Source organism: Diabrotica virgifera, chromosome 7, assembly GCF_917563875.1.
Source record: "Diabrotica virgifera virgifera chromosome 7, PGI_DIABVI_V3a".
Lineage (NCBI taxonomy): Eukaryota > Metazoa > Arthropoda > Insecta > Coleoptera > Chrysomelidae > Diabrotica > Diabrotica virgifera.
The window spans coordinates 27,994,007-28,011,535 of record NC_065449.1 but is presented as its reverse complement, the minus strand read 5'-3'; the positions used below and the strand labels follow the sequence as shown (position 1 = coordinate 28,011,535).

The 17,529-nt window shown below is 34.0% G+C and overlaps 2 protein-coding genes across 5 annotated transcripts in view; one reads left to right on the top strand and one right to left on the bottom strand.

Moving 5' to 3' along the window:
* The window catches only part of LOC126888229 (aldehyde dehydrogenase, mitochondrial), a 64,046-nt gene extending 60,158 nt beyond the window's left edge, over nucleotides 1-3,888 (bottom strand). The window contains exon 1 of the mRNA XM_050656294.1: nucleotides 3,460-3,888. Coding sequence (XP_050512251.1) covers nucleotides 3,460-3,564 — 105 coding nt within the window. The 5' untranslated portion in view covers nucleotides 3,565-3,888. The remainder of the gene's footprint in view (nucleotides 1-3,459) is intronic.
* Nucleotides 1-17,529, top strand: part of LOC126888226 (von Willebrand factor A domain-containing protein 8) — a 138,753-nt gene that overhangs the window by 30,697 nt on the left and 90,527 nt on the right. For 2 of the 4 annotated variants that reach the window (XM_050656289.1, XM_050656288.1), the window contains exons 2-5: nucleotides 9,108-9,349; nucleotides 11,176-11,343; nucleotides 11,403-11,491; nucleotides 12,516-12,591. In XM_050656289.1, coding sequence (XP_050512246.1) covers nucleotides 9,152-9,349; nucleotides 11,176-11,343; nucleotides 11,403-11,491; nucleotides 12,516-12,591 — 531 coding nt within the window. In that variant the 5' untranslated portion in view covers nucleotides 9,108-9,151. Of the gene's footprint in view, nucleotides 1-7,493; nucleotides 7,764-9,107; nucleotides 9,350-11,175; nucleotides 11,344-11,402; nucleotides 11,492-12,515; nucleotides 12,592-17,529 lie in introns of those variants that run through there. The other 2 variants (XM_050656286.1, XR_007699461.1) reach the window with 2 other exon arrangements.

The following is a 17,529-nucleotide window of genomic DNA, read 5'->3' as shown; positions in this document are numbered from 1 at the left end:
CTTAAAAAAACTTTTTTTCCTTCACTTGCTTATTTATAACTTTAAAGCAATTTATTTTGGAGCACAGTCAGAATCACATAAAAGAGTAATAATTAAATTTTCTATAAGATACAACTGGCTAAAGATATTTTAATTTATTACCCTTGATACAAAATAGCAATAAATATAAAAAAGGGGCAAACTAGCCTTTTCTTATTCAATGTTTTTCAACCACTTGGGCTGCATTTAGGGCCTTAATAATATTCCCTGAAAATATTTATAAAATAAAAAATGAATCACCATTTTCAATTTCAGAGAAGGTTCCCATTGTTTTCATTCTGGTGGGATATGTTATATTCCATTAGAGTGAAAACTTAGTCTTTTATTTATAAAATAGTTTACCAAATTTCATTAAACCCATAATAATTTGCTATCTATTTTTTTTGTAAATTGAGATTCTTTAAAATCTCGCACAACAAAAACTAAACTATAATATTATATAGTTTTGCCATTTTTTTTACATATCTCTCTACCTACCTATCCAACGGACTTTATAGAATTAAAATTAGATTATTTGGGCAGTTTCAGGAATTTTTTGTACTGTAAACTGTAAACAATTTTTTGGCTTATAAACAAAAAATAGGATATTTCGGTAACTATTATTTTAAAATAATATCAGAAAAGGGTGCGTTGAAAAAGACTCAGTAAAACGCTTCTTGTAAAAGAAAAAAAAGAGACACAACTGGTCAAAGTTGTCTGGCATTGAGACAAAGTTATAATTAAGAGGATGGTAATCTTTGAACCATTACCTTTCTCTTGCAAAGCTCCTAAAAAGGTAAAATAATGTAACTGCATGCTCCGATTGAATCAGCAGTCACTCAGCATTGCTTTAGTGTTTATTACCAACTTATCAATGGCTTGTAATGAATTAGAAATTAGACCCAAAACAGTTAAGCTTGGAAATGGAAAAAATTTGCTTAGAGTCAATACAAACTACTGTTATGTTCTTGCCTGATATTCCATTGAAAAAAAAATAGTTGTAGGTGTTTGAAAGAATGTTTCAAGTCATGTGGTGGATTATAAATACGGTTTGAAGTGTACTGATTACTGCCCTATCTGCCAAGCGCAAACTTGCAAATATTCACAAAGCAATATTATCAGATAATTTGATTTCAAATATTGCACTGATATGAGATTATTTTTTCAAATTAATTTTTTTTTGTTCGCTACCAAGGTACCTAACCAAGGTACCAACGAGTTGCAAAATTTTCTATCACAATTGTATTTTTTCATAGTGGCATATTTATATATCTGAGTTTCTGTTTTTCAACAGTTTATTTCTTCTTTTTAAAAAGCTTTATTTATTTCATCCCTATTCACATCAGAGATTAGAGACTTCCCTAGGTTATGATGTGTTTATGTATGTATTAGTACAATTTTATAAGCTCTGGGTAGGTTTTACTATTTCTGTACAGACTAACAATAGTTCAATAATATTCTTTTATTATCTAAACCGGAAGTTGTAAACAATAGATGTCTGGATATATATAACCACAAGTTACAAATTCAAAAAACAAAGCGATACCAAACAGATAAATATGCTAGGATTTTCTATTATAAGTATACTTACTTACACAAATAACATCAATTGAAAGATACCTACATAGTTACTCTTTTTGTAATGTAAAAGTTTTATAAAACATGTACCAATAAAACATAACTTATTTTGATATTTATAATATCCAGTAAGTCCTTTTTCATTAAAATAACAAATGATTAATTAAAATTTAAACTATTTCTGTTATCAATATTTTGATATTAAATAAATTAGCTCCACAGAAGGTTTACTGACTTTTTTATGCATAAAGACAAAAAACGGTGATTAATCCAATATTTTCATTCTAAAAACAAAGTAGAACAAATTACAGCTTTCATTCACCATTACACATTCTTTAATATGCAAAATATATATTCAGCAAATAGTGCAGTTAGATTTTTTAAATTCTCAGCAAATTTTAATTGTCAGCAAAGACATTGAAGACTTTTTTATATTGTGTGTACTTATATGTCAGTGGTGTGTACATACTCTTGTGACTTGTGCTCAGTCCCGGTGTTAGAGTATAAGGTGCCTGCCTGTAAAACTGGTATAAGCTCCCTGGGATTTTTATAAATTAGTATTCTGTATAATTTCTTCTAATGGCGCTACAATACTTTGTAGTCCTGGCCTGCTAACAACATTCTTCCATTCTGCCCTGTGAGATACTTTCCTTCGCCACTGCCTGATGTTCATGGTTTTAAGATCCCCTCTATGTCCTCTATCCATCTTTTACGAGGGCTTCCATCCCTGGGTTACTATTACAATAATTGTTGTTTGTATTTTGTATAACACCAGCAGAAAAAAATGCTCATTTTGCAAAAAACAAGCCCGCCTGAAGTGTATCCATTGCAGTCCCTTTATCACTGGTCCTGCTTGTGTGTACCACATTTATTATACCATATTAATAAAGATGATTATTATTAAGAACCGGAAAGGAGAGAACAGTGGAAAGAATTCTGAAAGGCAAACAATATTTAATGAATAGAAATCTGCTGAGAAAAGCAAGACTCTAAGTAAGATAACAAAGATGAACCTATTAGACCTTAACACATTCATGGACACAGCTGCATATTATGTAGACACAACACTTACAAAGGGACATGATTGCCTGTATATGAAGATATGCCTGGAAATGTGTTAATAAGACCTGTTGTTACATATGGGATGAAAACAACAATGATTAACAAGAAAGAGGAAGATAACCTTCTGAAATTTGAAAGAAAAGTAATGAGAATGATACTGGACCACAATGTAACAAGAGAGAGAGAGAGAGAAATAAGAATGAAAACAAATGCTGAAATTAAAGAATTAAAGGGAGAAAATATAGTCTGATACATAAAATCTCTTAGATATGAATGGATAGGACATTATACATAGACACCCACACTCAGAAAGGCCGAGGATAACTAACTGGACTCTACTATGGCCCAGCTGTAGAGAAAGGCCTAGAAGAAGGTGGCTGGATTGTAGAAGAAGAGGTTAAAGACTGGAAATTTCAGTGCAAGGACAGAAAGTAATGGAAAAAGAGTCAAAACAGCAGCAAAGACACATAGCAAGAGCAAGCTCATCCAAGAATAGGATTTGAATGACATGGCTTTATAATCTCTAGGGATTGTAAGGCTGAATTGTATAATGAATGAATGAATAAGTAATTAAAAATGAAGAAAACAGAGTAATCCATTAGAACCAAAAAGAAATTATAAATAAACAAAATATAACAGGTGAAAAGACTAAATTATGAACATGTTTATTCAAAAATAAAAAAACTAGTTAGGTACATTAAAACACAACAAATTTTTAGAAAAAAAAATATAGAAATAATTTTATAAAAGGGTATCCAAACCCCAAAGAATTACCTAATGTAACAAAAATAGAATACTTACCCCAGAATACAGGACATTTGGGTTTGGTTGAGGTTTAGGTAGAGCATATGCACTGTAATTACATTTTTGTACAACGTTAATCGTATTTCTAATGGCTCGCAACATTTTTAATTTTTACGTTTTACCGGTTCAGTCGTTTTTATTTAACGTTAACCTCCCACAGAGTTTCACAACAAACTAAAATACCAAATACCTTAATACCTATCCACCAGCGGAATGCGACTTGCCGCGAATGTTTGCTAATATTTATTTATATCGCAACTGGGTTTGTTGTTTATTTATTTGAATTTGACTGATAATAAAATGTACTACACTACCCCACTACACCTTAAACGAATTATTTCAATTCAATTTGATTTGATATTTCAATATTCAATATCTTGTGCCAAAAGTCACGTACACCGTACACCACGTTTAAAAAACGTCAAAACAAAACATTTTCTAGGGATTTCTAGTTCTAGGGTTGCGCCGTTGCCCGGTTTAAATTTATTTACCAGAAGAAATCAAATTAATAGTACGAGAGCTAGTAGCCATTTTGGGTAGGTATTTGATGCATTCTGATTCCGAAAACAGTACACAGATTCTGCAGAGAGTACAAGCATACAAGTATAGTAGTTCCATTTTATATTTTCCCATGTGTGACGATTCATTTTCAAACAAATTAAATCAAAACATAAAGTGAAACGTACACCAATGTGTGTAGTATATAGTATACAGTATACAAAATGTATCATCGACGTTCGTTTCACTTTATGTTTTGACTTAATTTGTTTGAAAATGAATCGTGACGCATGGGAAAAGTTAGAGTGAACGAACAATATTTAGGCTGCTGGGTGAATGAAAAATGGGACCAATCACAGGAAATCAAACACAGATTAGAGCAAACAAGAATATCATTTATAGGAAAATGCAAAAGGTACTACTAACCAACAGAGAGCTAAAAATTATGCTAAGAATACGATTATTATGCTGCTATGTGTTCAGAATTTTGTTCTATGGAATGGAAGCTTGGGCACCTGACGGAAACAATGTGCAATAGGATTGATGCTTTTGAAATGTGGGCTTACCGCAGAATATTAAGGATATCGTGGATGAACAGAGTAACCAATCAAGCGGTAATGCAGCTGCTAAACAAAGAAAGAAAAGTACTGAATATCAAAAAATGAAGAAAACTACAGTACTTTGCTCATGTGATGAGAAATCTGAAGTATGAACTGCTACATACACTCACCGGCACAAAATTCCGCCACCCAAATTTTTTTATTAAGTTTGACAATTTATAACTTTATTATTTGTGCTCCGATTTTCAAGATTCTTGCACCAGTTTGTATGTACATGTATTGATATCGTTTCATATGATTCTGGTAACAAAAAAAATTTGCCTGCATGGCATTATACAGGGGTGAATGGAAGCGTTGTATTTTCTCATTACTTTAAAAAATTCTGTGGAAAAATGGAATAGCTGATTTTGTTTCATAGTCCTATCATATTATCACGGACGCATAACTAAAATTTTGTTTTCTGAATTATCCGAATATCTCTGTTCTTGTAAGAGCTGTACCATGTTTTGTAATTAAAAACACTGATTGACTCATAAAATAGAGGTTGGATTGATAAGATTAGAATGGCCCGCATGCAGCCCAGATCTCAATCCTATTGAGCATTTATGGGATGAATTAAGGGGGGGGAGTATAGTATTTTTGATTATTTTTTCGATTTTTTTTATTGGCTTATTTGATTGTAAATATTTTCAAGAGTATACCATTAAAATTTCAAGTTAATCTGAGCAAAATTGACGGAGATATGGATATATGTATACAAAAATTTTCTTAGTATTATATTGACAAAACTACATTTTTTTAAACACGTTTTCTGAAAAACATGTTTTTTTGAGGCGGTGTACATCATAACTCAAAAAGTAATGCACCGATCTTTCTGAAATTTTGCACACTTATTTTTTAGATATTTTACTAAGTAGTGACGTCGAGTTTTTGCTTATCTCTTCTTTATTTCTTCGGCCTATTTTGCATTTTTCAGTATCAATACGCCCAATTCTATCGTGTGATTTAGACATTTCGTGGTATATAAGCCTACTATAGTATTTTTACTACAAAAACGTTATTACGTAGGTCAAAATTTTTGACGTGAGAGAACTGTCAAAACATTAGAATGTGACTTTTCATTATTGCCATGTTTATAATAAACATGGCAAAAAGAAAAGTCACATTCTAATGTTTTGACAGTTCCCTTACGTCAAAAATTTTGACCTACGTAATAACGTTTTTGTAGTAAAAATACTATATCTGCATGTTTCCAGTCACAAAATCCACCGTGGCTAAAATGTGTACGAACACTAATAGATTATAATTCAAACGAAGCGATATTCGCCCGGTGGAAGGGGAAAATTATAACCATGAACAATGTCTAAAGGTACGTATCCATACGTTGGTGGTCCGTGTAGCTGCTCAAATGGATACGGCATGGCTCCCCTAAATATAAACCGCAAACCGGTTGAATCGAAGAGGGTAAGCGGCGAGCACCAACGTATCTACTATGTCTATGTGGAGCTGCTACACGGATCACCAACGTATAGATACGTACCTTTATATCACTCTTAAGCTAATTCCTTTTATACTTGTCATACATTGTCGTATTCTTGTACCTCCTGTCAATATTTGTTTAAATGAACATCTCTTACGTTTGGAGCTTTGGGGGGCTTCGGGTAGCTGCCCAGCCTGCCCCCCTTAAATCCGGCCCTGCCTCGATCGCATCGATTCCATTGGCTCGGGAAATATTACATGACCTGAGGATAACCATATGCTGTTGGGTCTTAAAGTTTTGAATTAATTATTATTTTCATCCATTTTGAAACAAATGTGAAAACATTGAATTATCCATGTCTGTCTGTCCGTCTCTAAATATAACGCCTCCGTCATTAGACCAGATAGAATGACAAATGAGGTGTCGACTAAAAGCTTATAACCCAAGGGTGATATTAAAGGTGAGAAATTTGACCTCGGTCTTCCGATTCCAGAGTTGCAAGCTTAAACCGGAAGTACTGTTTTAAAGCTGCCGAAATATTACTAATTATACCATAGTATTCGATCGACGCGCATCAGCAGAACGAGAACAAATACATAATTCCGGTTTCATGCCTGTCTGTCTGTCAGGCTGTCCGCGAATATAACTCCTCCGTTATTAAAACAAATATAATAACAAATTAGAGCTCACGGGCGTAGCCAGGGGGGTTTTAGGGGTTCAAACCCTCCCCGAAAAGTTAAGACATAACATATTTCAAATTTTTATTATGAATATAAAGGTTATTTTATGTAGTTTTAGTCGTTTTACTTTTTTGAACCCCCTCCGAAACTAAAACCTGGCTACGCCTGTGTTAGAGCTGATATGAAGAGGTATCTGAAAAAATTTTAGAATGTCTCAAATACCTACCCAAAAATGTCTACCAGCTCTCGGACCATAAACTCTCTGACAAAATGACAAGAGCAAAATGATCAAGAGCATGATAGTTAGCGGATAGATGGTGAACAATACCATAGAAGAATTACTAATTATAACATTACTTTATATACTTTTTTATGTTGTTCTGAAGCTATTTCCTTGTGGCATTTTTATGATTAAGTATTTTCTATGGGAAATAAGCCACAATTTTAATTTGATAAGATTTGGGCTTCGAAACGTTAATAAATACTTTTTTATTTTGCAAATTATATGCTAAAACAAGTCCATTACATTACATATTTATTATGTATTATCATATTTTCGCGCACTGTTATCGCGTATTAAGTGGAATGTCTACTACATAGGCAACCAAAACTACGGTGTATCCAAAAATGCAATGTTGATTTTGTCGTTTGCTTATTTAAATTCTTACTTTAAATAATAGTATTTTCTAAAAACTTTTCGCAATAAAAAATAAGTCTGATTCATAAATCCTGTATTTGTATGTATTTTTTTTGTATGCACTGAGGAGAAAGTCAAATTTTTAAATTTCCTCCATGTGATTTTGACAGTGACAGTTATGACGCAAACATAACCTTTGTTCCTTTAGGATTGAAATCAAATCTTTTGCATGAAAAACAATATTCAAATCTAGTCTAGGAGTAAGATTTTAATAATGTTACTTAGTCTGTTGAAACATAATGTTACCAAGTCTATTATCAATAGAAATAGCATTAATGTCATTTGTGCATTTAAAAAATATAGCTCAAAAGAGAGTGTCAGTTTAGGAAATATTGTGAAGGAAATTACGGAAGCTGAGCGTCCTGAATATGTGCCAATAAAGTATTGTAAGTTGAATAAGTTTACGTTTAACTGTCATTGATAGTTTACTCATTATACTGAAAATTATTTATTATTTTAAAACAGTTCGAAGTGTACATTCCAACAATCTTTCCTTCCAACTTCATTTTAAACTGTTACACAGTGTTCATATATTTCCTGTAGCAAGCTTCATTTATAATGTTTCCCATATCATCATCATCATCATCATCAATCAGCCAATCGCGTCCACTGCTGGACATAGGCCCCCCTCAGTTCTTTCCAGTGTTTTCTACACTGGGCCGCTTGTAGCCAGTTTTCCGCTACTCTTTTTATGTCGTCGGTCCATCTATACTCCATCTAATTTACTTTCCGTTGCACGTCATCCGCATCATAGCCTGTGACGTCACATGATACCAACACGAAATATTTAGGCCGTAGGTGTGTTCTTTTTAGAATCACTTTGCAGAGTACACTGGCATTACAGCCACTAGACATATTTTATTATATACACGTAGAAATAATATTTAAGATTTCTATTATTGTTAACTTAAAGAAATACACAATATATATGTTTCATTTAATTTGTATAAATGGATTATAAAGTGTTTTTATGAAGCACATTTGTTCGGAATACACTGTAACCATAATCGAATGAAGGTGATATTTTGGCATACATTGGTAATATTTATTTGACAGTTGCAGTGATGACACTTCATATTTGTTTATATTCTTTACTATAAGTATTTGTTTCATTATATTTACTGTTTTTATTAGGTTTGTTCTAGCAAACAGTCAAACTAGTCAGAAACCGTCAGCAAATAGTTGGTCAGTGAGAGAACATAATACAGTCACCAGTGCTATCCCCTCTACTCGCGCTGGTCGACTATTCGCTGATGGTTTCAAACCGTTTGAAACTGATGCTAGAACAAACCTAGTATGTACTTTAACGTAAGATTATAACTTAATTCTTGTTTTCTATTTCTAAAGTTTTTATTTATTTACATTGAATATTAATTTGTTTTGCTGTATAATCCACTTCCGCAAAAAATGTGGTATGTATTTAATTTAAAATGAATTCAAGAATTTTTTGTGATTTGGCAACAATATCAACTTAGATCTCTAACATAGATAATGATGTGCAACGGTAAGTAAATTAGACGGACTGTAGTCGATGGTCGTCCTTGGTTTGTTTATAGTTTCTGGGCCTCCATTCCATGATTCTTCGTGTCCACCATCCATCTTGTGTTCTAGCTAAGTGCCCTCAGCAGTTCCACTTAAGTGTCGTAGCTTTTTCGATTACGTCTTGAATTCCTGATCTTTGCCTGATTTGTTAAGCATATATTTCTCTAAATAATGATTTCTGGTTTTAGATCATGATGACATTCCAAAGAGCAGTTTACACCATTTAAAATGGATGCTACAGAAAGAACTTTTAAATCAGGATATATTTCTTTTGGGGCCGCCAGGGCCCAGAAGAAGACATTTAGCTATGCAGTTTTTAGAATTGACCAACAGGGAACATGAATATGTAGCACTCAGTAGGGACACTACAGAATCTGATTTAAAGCAGAGGAGAGAAATTGTTCAAGGAACAGCCAACTATTTTGATCAGGTATGTATAATTTAACCCTTAACTGATAAAGTCTTGTCTGTGAGACAACCTTCAATATACATTTGTTACTATCTCTTGAAAGTCAACCTGTCCTGAAATTAAATAAGGTAGACTACAATGACCTCAGGATCACATCTAATTTATACTACAAGCAGCGAGCAAAAGTATGTATTAACGAACAGCTCTCAGAGGAAATTGAACTTAGACGTGGGGTGGGACAGGGATGCGTATTGTCGCCAGTTCTCTTTAATGCCAACATTAGACATGCAGATGACACTGTCATCTTAGCCGAAAATATTGAAGATCTTCAGAGACTGGTGAACAAAATAGCGATATATAGCCAAGAATATGGTCTAACAATGAACATCAAGAAGACAAAATTTGAGAATATCTAAATTTTAAAGACATAACGAGAATCTCCTCATAAACGGAGCCAATGTCAAACAAGTAGACCAATATTCATATAGTCGAAAAAATGAAAGAATACCCATGCGTCATCGATGATATGCATACTACTCAAATCAAAAATTTCTAGTCAAAACAAAGTCTAAACCAAGTTAATACTGAAAATAAATGGATGTGACTACTACCCCACCGTACGATTTTTCGCTACGTAAGAATGTGTCAAAAAATTTTTGTGATGCTATTCTTTTTCTGATAATATATATTTATTAGTGATGAATGTTACTATTACTACCGTAATTAATTATTTGATATAGATTAATATGTAATACAAAAACAATGACAGGAATTTAAAAAATGCCGTTTATGTCAGCTGCATTAAGTGATTTAAAATGAAAGTAAACTTAATAAATTCAGATCATTAGGTATCCAAATCATTTTCCAGACATTATCTGCAACTAAATGTACATTCGTAAAAATACACTAATCTATACACGTTTGGCGAACTCATAGACAGAAGTTAACCATATTGACAGATGATTACTTACAAATTTTATTGACGTATTTTAATTAAATAAATACTTACCAAACCAAAAATACAATATAATATCAAAATAGCTCTTAAAAGAACTGGGTTTATTCAAGTAAATATCGATTCATATTCAAGAAATCGAATCTGTCAGATTATAGTTGACCAGCACGATTACTCAAATAGTAGTTTATACAATCATTATCTCTACTCATGTTGAATGTTTTTCTAATAATTATATTAGAAGTACAGAAATGGTCAAGTGTGAGTTTAAATTTTCTACTAAATTAATAGAACTAAGTTGAATAGTTGTATCGCTGTCTCACTCAGTCAATTATAAATATGTAACTGCGTATGTCTTGGATAACGTTTTTGCTTAGTAGACCAACACTTAATAATCTATTTCTCTAGTTTGTTATTTATAGAAAAAGGCAACAAATCCAAAATATGTGCTTGATATGATCGTTCATGGGTATTCTTTCATTTTTCCGACTGTACATATCTTAGAACAATGATCAACTCCACAAATAATTACTTCCAAGAGATTAAAATTAGAATAGAAAAGGCTAGAGCTAATTTTAATAAAATGTTAAAAATTGCTCTGCACAATAGATCTAAAGTTAGAGCTAAGAGTAAGGTTGGCTAGGTGCTATGTTTTCTCGACTTTGTTTTACGGAATAGAAGGTTGGATCTTGAATGTGACATCAATGAAAAAGATCTAGGTATTCATTTATCGTCTGTTTGCATTGTAAATTGTAGAAAGGTCGGATTCAGAATGTCACCAGAATTTTGTTTCTAACTTCTAAAGACTTCTTTTAGAAGTCTTTAGATCATCAGTTATTTAGACTTGTTGTTTTTAAATAAATATGTTGAAAATTTATATTTTTTATTTCAGAGTGCTGTTAAAGCTGCCAAAGAAGGAAGGATTTTAATCCTCGATGGAATTGAAAAAGCTGAAAGAAATGTGTTACCCGTTTTAAACAATCTACTAGAAAACAGAGAAATGCACCTAGAGGACGGACGGTTACTGATTCCAGCAGCTAGATACGATAAACTATTGAAAGTTGGTGAATAACTATGTCAATATTTTTGTAGACAATTTATTATTCAATACGTTTTTAGGAACACGGTGAGGAAGAACTAGAAAAATGGAAGCTTGTTCGAGTCGACAGCAATTTTAGAGTTATTGCGTTGGGTCTACCTGTTCCCAAGTAAGTATTTTGTAATTTAATTATACAGGGTGTTCAGAAACTCTCCTGACAAACGAATACCGGGATTTCTCAGATAATTTTAAGACAATTTAACACAATTCACCTAGTCCGAAAATGCTTCCTAAGGGAGCTAGAGCTCTTTTGAAGATGGTATCTTGTAATTAGTTTTTTTAAGTACCTCCAGAATGCTTCTATTGTAAAAAACGAAAATTGGCACGCCTTTTTATATTCCAGAGATAAATCAATTCCATCAATTGCGAATTTCTAGTTACCGGTCATAGGCGTCCGTTTTGTTGTTCAATATTTTTACACTGGATTATTAAATTGTGAGGTATTTTTGTACTAAAAGGTACATACTCTTGCTTTAAGTCGGTAAGATACACTGTTTTCTAGAAAAATCGATTTGAAAATTTTTCGTTTTTGAATTTGAAATTTTTTTTTTTTTCAAAAAAACGGTGTATTTTACTGACTTAAAGCAAGAGTACTTTTAGTACTAGAATACCTCACAATTTAATAATCCAGTGTCAAAAATGCTTAAAAGTTAAACACAAAAAAGTTATGCGATAAAATAACTGTTGCCCTACCGAAAACGGACGCCTATGACCGATACTAGAAACTCGCAATTGATGGAATCGATTTATCTCTGGAAGACAAATAGGCGCACCAGTTTTCGTTTTTCTAAATAGAAGCGTTCTGGTGGTATTTAAAAAACATCCACTAGGACTAGACTAGGTGAATTGGGTTAAAATGTCTTAAAATAATTTGAGGAATCTTCAGTCTTCTTTTGTCAGAAGAGTTTCTGTACACCCTGTATAAGGAATAATTTCACATTATAATTTTAATGCAATATGTGTAATATTTTACATTTCGATTTCCATCACCGAATTCGAAAAAAAGAACGTTTTCTGAAGTGAAAATCGAAACGTCACTTCTAATGCATTTTCAATTAAAATTGCGCTTTATTTCTATTAAATATAGTAGACAATCATATTTTTCTTTTTGTAAATTTTGCGGTATTTTACAGATACAGGGGAAATCCTTTGGACCCTCCTTTGAGATCTCGATTCCAAGCCAGATATGTCCACAATAACAGTTATCAGGTAAGTTACTTAGTATTTATGTTGTTATTTATCAGCTTTGGTTCATCCAATGGATTCTTCCCCGTCTGGAATTTTTTTATTTCATAATTTGATTATACATGTAAAATAATTAAAAAAAATGATTTTAAGAGACGTAATAAGTGTATTTTTCACGGCAGAGGCGTATTGAAAAAAAAAAAAATATTTTTAATTTAGTCAAGCGTTTCCCAAATGGTGGGTCGCAACCCGGTACCGGGCCACGAAAGCAAAATGCCGGGTCACATTTTGTGCTTTGTGCAAAATATGGAAAATGAACACGAACTTCTTCTACACTGCGAAGTGCGTTGCCTATCAAAAGGGAATATTTTAAAAATACTTATTGAATTGAAGGAAGAAATTTAAATGTTCTTGGAATAACATCCACCAAAACGGCTAGGGATGCAATATTTCAATTTAAAGACAGTTTTCATGATGTCAATTGGTTAATCAAGGTAGTCTATCTTTGTGACATTTTTGACTTCTTGAACAACTTAAATATGACATTACAAGGTAGTAATGTAACTGTATTTAAAGTACAAGAGAAGGTTGAAGCTACAACAAAAAAACTTAATTTGTGGACACGTCACGCGGAAGCAGGAAATTACAAAGCTTTTACAAAGCTAACAGAACTACAAAAAGAGTATAACGTGAATACATTGCCGGATGAGATTTCAGCGGCCTTCAAGGAACACCTGCTAGGACTGGAGGCAAATCTGAAGGAATATTTTCCCCGCATCCGCAGCAACAAACCATGAATAAGAAATCCATTTACAATGGACTACGAGACAGAACTTCTGGATTTAGATCTTGAGTCATTAATTGAGCTATCGTGTGATAGGGCTCTCAAAGACATATTTGACACAATACGACTGATTGATTTTTGGCTGTCTTGCCGCCAGGAGTACCCAGTTTTATCAAAAAAAAAAAAAACGATCAAGTTTCTAATTCCTTTTGTTACGACTTATAAGTGTGAGGCAGGGTTTTCAACAGAGGTTTTCCTCAAAAATAAATATAGGAACCGTTTTAAAGTCGAACCGAACCTGAGGATAATATTAACATGTTTTCCTCCAAACGTTTTTAGTTAACCAGAAACAACTGCATACTTCTCATTAATAAAGTATTTGATTTTTATTGCATTTTTGTTTGAGCTAATGATTCTGTATTAAAATATATAAACTTATAATAAATATTTTTTTATTCTCATACTATAATATATCAATTATGATGTCACTACCTGTAACATAACGAACTTCATTATGATACAGATTTTCATTAAGATACAGATTTTTAACCAATAGAATCGCGATATGGCATTTGCGATAAAGGTGGTACACGCGCAGTGACCAATGGCGAGTCAAATACATACGCTTTGACAGTTCTCAATATGTAAACAAACCGTCAAACTGACAAACTACTTAATTTATTTGTGTTACAAAATTAATAAATTTGAATATATTTTTTGTTGTGAATGATCATAGAAAAAATAGTGTATACAACTTGCATTTAATTATCATTATGAAGCTGGTACTCTATACGAAACTCGCCGCTCATACTCGCTTCATAATGACCATCATTAAATGCTCGTTGCATAATATACTATTAAATATGTTTTCTTGTACACACACACACACACACACACACACACACACACACACACACACACACACACACACACACACACACACACACACACACACACACACACACACACACACACACACACACACACACACACACACACACACACACACACACACACACACACACACACACACACACACACACACACACACACACACACACACACACACACACACACACACACACACACACACACACACACACACACACACACACACACACACACACACACACACACACACACACACACACACACACACACACACACACACACACACACACACACACACACACACACACACACACACACACACACACACACACACACACACACACACACACACACACACACACACACACACACACACACACACACACACACACACACACACACACACACACACACACACACACACACACACACACACACACACACACACACACACACACACACACACACACACACACACACACACACACACACACACACACACACACACACACACACACACACACACACACACACACACACACACACACACACACACACACACACACACACACACACACACACACACACACACACACACACACACACACACACACACACACACACACACACACACACACACACACACACACACACACACACACACACACACACACACACACACACACACACACACACACACACACACACACACACACACACACACACACACACACACACACACACACACACACACACACACACACACACACACACACACACACACACACACACACACACACACACACACACACACACACACACACACACACACACACACACACACACACACACACACACACACACACACACACACACACACACACACACACACACACACACACACACACACACACACACACACACACACACACACACACACACACACACACACACACACACACACACACACACACACACACACACACACACACACACACACACACACACACACACACACACACACACACACACACACACACACACACACACACACACACACACACACACACACACACACACACACACACACACACACACACACACACACACACACACACACACACACACACACACACACACACACACACACACACACACACACACACACACACACACACACACACACACACACACACACACACACACACACACACACACACACACACACACACACACACACACACACACACACACACACACACACACACACACACACACACCACACACACCACACACACACACCACACACACACACACACACACCACACACACACACACACACCACACACACACACACACACACACACACACACCAGGGTATACAAAAAAATTAGTGGATCACAAAGGATAAGAACAAAAATAACCGGGCCACGGAAAAATAAGTTTGGGAAACGCTGAATTTAGTCAATTAAATATGTGTATATTATATTATTTTAGGTGTTTTTACTTTAGAAAATTTCATATTTATGCACAATTAAAAGCAAAAACATATTAGGGACGTAAATTATAGTAAAGGCATAAATAAAAAAATTCAAAAAAGTTTTGTTTTAAAAATTTAATCTCGTGTGGTCATAAAATAAGGTAGGTACAGCACATAGTCCTATATTACAATTTCTGCAGTAATACCTTGTTTCCATCCTTATTCTATTTCCTTTTTCATCCCTTTTACTGCAAAAAATATAACACAAGAAACATCTACTGCCTGACAAGAACGAAAATAAACGAAATAACCCGGTCTATATAGACATTTCAAATAACAAAAATTGCCGGAGAGCCAAATTTTGGTGGAGTGCTAGGGTATACCATAACAAATAAAGTTTAAAAAGTCCCCATCGATCCCATGTGTGCGTCAAAAGTTATTCGGGGTCAAAGGTCAAAATTTGAGATTTTTTGGATTTTTTTCGAAAACGGTAAGTTTTATCAAAAAAAAAACCTTAAACCAAAGTTGTAGATCTTAAAATTCTCTACAAAAATAGTCCTTACTATTTTTTTCCTAAGAGTTGCCATTCCTGAGATATCGCGATTCAAAGAGTCACATTATACATGATATGCACACGTTTCCACACCACCTGTGAGGTAGTGTACTCGGCGCGTTTTTTTTACCGTGGTTTCCCCTGTAGGCCTACTCCACTAACTGTTTTGACAATTTTAGGATAATTTAAGGAAACAATACTGGTCAAGTTCTAGATATTACCTTATTATTGATATTGATTATTGATATTGCTATTGATTATTAGGTTAACTATTGTTTTGATTTCTTTAGATATTTTAATCAGATTCATATTCTTGAAAGTCTACTTCAACAGTCAAGTCTTCTTCGATTTCATCTTCTTCCTCTTCCTCTTGCTGGATGATCAAAAATTGTTCAAATGGGACTGAGTCATTGGTCTCTTCATTAAAATCACAGGAGTCTTCCTCTGTTGTACTAAACTGGACATTTGAGCAAGACTGACCTTGGCAGTTGGTACACGCTAGAGAACACAGCAACCCGACTTCTTTACATCCACATTTGGCACTACAACCTTTTTTGCAATTGCAAAAAATAGTGTTAAGGAGTTTATCTGGAGCAGGTTTTAATCGGTTTCAGAGTATTATCTATAAATTTCCAACCCCAGTCTTCTGGATTCAGTTCATTGCCTAGCCATGTTTGAACTTAATAATATACTCGATACAAATGTTGAAAAGCAGATGCTGATGTTGGAGGAAGACATGATAGTTGTACTTGTTTCTTGTTTCGCGTATTTTTTACAAAAGTTAAGTATCGGTATTTATCAAGACAAATAATTTTTTTGGAGCTCCATAAACCGCAAGAAGAAAGCGAATTCCTTCCGTAATTATTGTTTGCGGTGTAGAATCAAGTTCTGTAAAAACTTTACAGCAGTCAGTCAAATCTTTTTTTTTTAAATAATTTAAGTACTGACGTTTTGCCCCTTCTGTACATTGCGGACGTAGTGTCGCAGCCGGTTATCGCATGTAAAAATAAAATGTACTTTTGGCATTTGGGATAAGCCGATAAACTATTCGAAGAATATATCTCTGTTCGCTGTTGAGCCCTTCCAGGTTTCAGAAAATAAATAACTTTATCTACTGGAGTCCTTGCAGTAATCAGTACCAACAAATCAACATCTTCACCAATTACAATTGTTGTGTTTGTTGCCTTAAATTTTTCAATTGCTGTCTCAATTATAAGGACATCTGCGTCATTTTTAGCTTGTTTCACTTCAATA